The sequence below is a fragment of the Etheostoma spectabile genome, chromosome 17 (assembly GCF_008692095.1).
Source record: "Etheostoma spectabile isolate EspeVRDwgs_2016 chromosome 17, UIUC_Espe_1.0, whole genome shotgun sequence".
Taxonomy (NCBI): domain Eukaryota; kingdom Metazoa; phylum Chordata; class Actinopteri; order Perciformes; family Percidae; genus Etheostoma; species Etheostoma spectabile.
This window is the reverse complement of record NC_045749.1, coordinates 1,958,202-1,960,764: the sequence shown is the minus strand read 5'-3', so window position 1 is coordinate 1,960,764 and position 2,563 is coordinate 1,958,202. Positions and strand designations below refer to the sequence as shown.

The 2,563-nt window shown below is 41.3% G+C and overlaps 1 protein-coding gene across 1 annotated transcript in view; it reads right to left on the bottom strand.

Annotated features, from left to right (window-relative positions):
- hectd2 (HECT domain containing 2) overlaps positions 1-2,563 on the bottom strand; it is a 62,047-nt gene that overhangs the window by 17,279 nt on the left and 42,205 nt on the right. The window contains 2 exon segments of the mRNA XM_032541664.1: positions 1,774-1,867; positions 2,344-2,408. Coding sequence (XP_032397555.1) covers positions 1,774-1,867; positions 2,344-2,408 — 159 coding nt within the window.

Genomic DNA, 2,563 nt, shown 5'->3' with positions numbered 1-2,563 from the left:
TCGGACACAAATCTAACCGGCATGCATTGGGCGGCGATCGCAGACCTGACTCATCTCTAACGAGCCTATTATTAGATCTTGATAGGAGAATGCTGCGTGCTTATTGGCTCTCTGTGGCTGATGAGAGTTACTCCCTAAGGGATTGAAATTGTGTATTGCATGACGAGGCATTTTTTGATACTCAATACTTTAAAGGCAATTTGGTTGGTGCCTTAAAGTACTGAATTTTGGACCCAGCCCTAATCACTCTAACTGTAAATAAAAGACAATCATATACTTTGAATATTATCTAAAAAAAACTCTAAAACTAATGCATACAATTGTCAATGAAGGTACAATTGAAATCTACTGCATGTTAAATGTTTTTAAAGTGACTTAAAAGTTGGAGCAGAAGACAAAATGCATGAATGGGTTTTGACACAAAGTTACCAAAGTTATATTAAGTATATTATCTGGCGGAAACTCAACTTTAACCTGACAGCAGCGCATGAAGTTAAATCTAAACTTTACAAAGACCATGCTTTGAGGGATTAGGGTAGGGGGAGGGGAGGTGGGGGGGGGGGGGGGGGGGTGGTCTGGCTTAAGTGAACCACACAGAGATCAAAAGTGTAACTCTGGCCCCCTCTAGACAGTAACAGAATTACAAGTTTAAATCAATTTTCTTTGTACCGTCAAATAACAACAGTTATCCCATGGGGGGGGGGGGGGAGAGAGAAAGATCAGGCATTTTTAGTTTATGTAAGATGTAGGTTTTGGAGGGGGGGGGACTCCCGGGGGGGTGGATCTCCAACTATTAGGGAGGTAGTTCCCGCGACATGTATGCAGGTATTTTTTATAAAATGTGAGAAAAACAAACAAAATATTGTAGAAAAAAAACTTGAAAGTTGGAAAAAGTGAGGAAAAATATCAAAAAAATGTCCAAAACCCCCCCCCGAAAAAAGGCAACAAAAACGTTGAAAAAAATCTACATAAAACTTGAAAAAATTGTCCAAAATCACTTTAAATAAGGCGTCAAAAACTCCCCAAAAAGCAACAAACAACATTGAAAAAAGCGGCAAAAATATTGAAAAGCAACAAAAACTTTGGGAAAAGCCCAGTTTTGATTATTGTCACAATAAGTCACACCTATGGTCAAAACACTTCATTTCCTGCGTCTGAAATCGTTGGAAAACGTGTATTTACTGGTTAGAAGTAGCGCTGGATCCGAACATCCGACTATACTGATGTTGGTTTGCTGGGAAGGTCTTTGATTTTCAATTTTGGGATTTGAATATCCTTTTTTTTTTCTTTTTTCCCCTTCAATACTGTAATAAAGTTAAAACGGATTCAAGTTTTGGAGAGCCACCACCCTGAGAAGGATATAGAAATATGTTTTGAGCCCCCTGAACGGTCATTTTTACATCTTTTTGGGGTGTCTTTGATATTTTTTGAAGGGGGACAACTCTACGGTGGTGGGTGGGGGCATTTCCCTTGCATCCCCCCCGAAATCTACACCTAGGGTATATGGTTTAATGTAACAAAATGTTTTATGTCTTTAACACAACTGGGCTTGAACATGTATTTTTATGTAGAGCTGTGCGTAAAAAGCAACAAGAGATGTTTTTTTTTGGTTGTTTCCTTTGTCAAATGTTGGGGTTTTAACCTAATAAAATATACATCAACAAGCAAAACGTTGCCGATTAGTTTCAAAGTTACACCTGAACCTCGGTCTGTAGTCCCTTTAAATTCCGAGAGATTTTCGAAGCCCCGGCGATTGAAACCAGTGACACGTACCGGCATGATCTGCTGCAGGTCGTCCAGGGTGGCGGTTGTCATGCCGACGAGGGCATTTTGGTCGCAAGGTGCAGTAGGTGGCGTGAGGAGCTTCCTTTGAGAGTGGACAAACATTCAGGGAAACATCAACCAAGTTACCAGTTACTGTATATTCCTGCTGGTGGGGGTGGAGCAGCACATCAGAAACACACACACACACACACCCACACACACACACACACAGCTATATATATAAAACATTGGACAAACTAAAATAACTCACAAGCATATGTAGCATATAAACATGTGACAACTAAATATCACCGCACACACACACACACACACACACACACACACACACACACCACCACACACAACACCACACAACCCACCACGGAAAAATACGCAAGCTTTTTTTAGTTTAATGTAAAGACGTAGGTGTTGTTTCAACATGGGGGAACACACATTAACACACACACACACACACACACACACACAAACAGAGAAGGATTGAGCTTTTTTGGTTTAATGTAAAGACGTAGGTTTTGTTTCAACATGGGGGTAAGCACACACACACACACACACACGTACCTGTAACAGTAGAGGGGGAAGTGGATGTCCAGAGCGATGCTGTTGTACACGGCTAAGCCCATCAGCTGAGAACACAGCAGGTTAAGGAGGAAGTTACACAGTCTGGTAAACTAACCTACATTTCATCTGATCCATTATGTCATTTAGACAGTAGTGTCACATGTCCAGACCTTCCTCCACAGAGCTGCGCAGGAGGGTCTGGCTAGTCCACACAGCATTC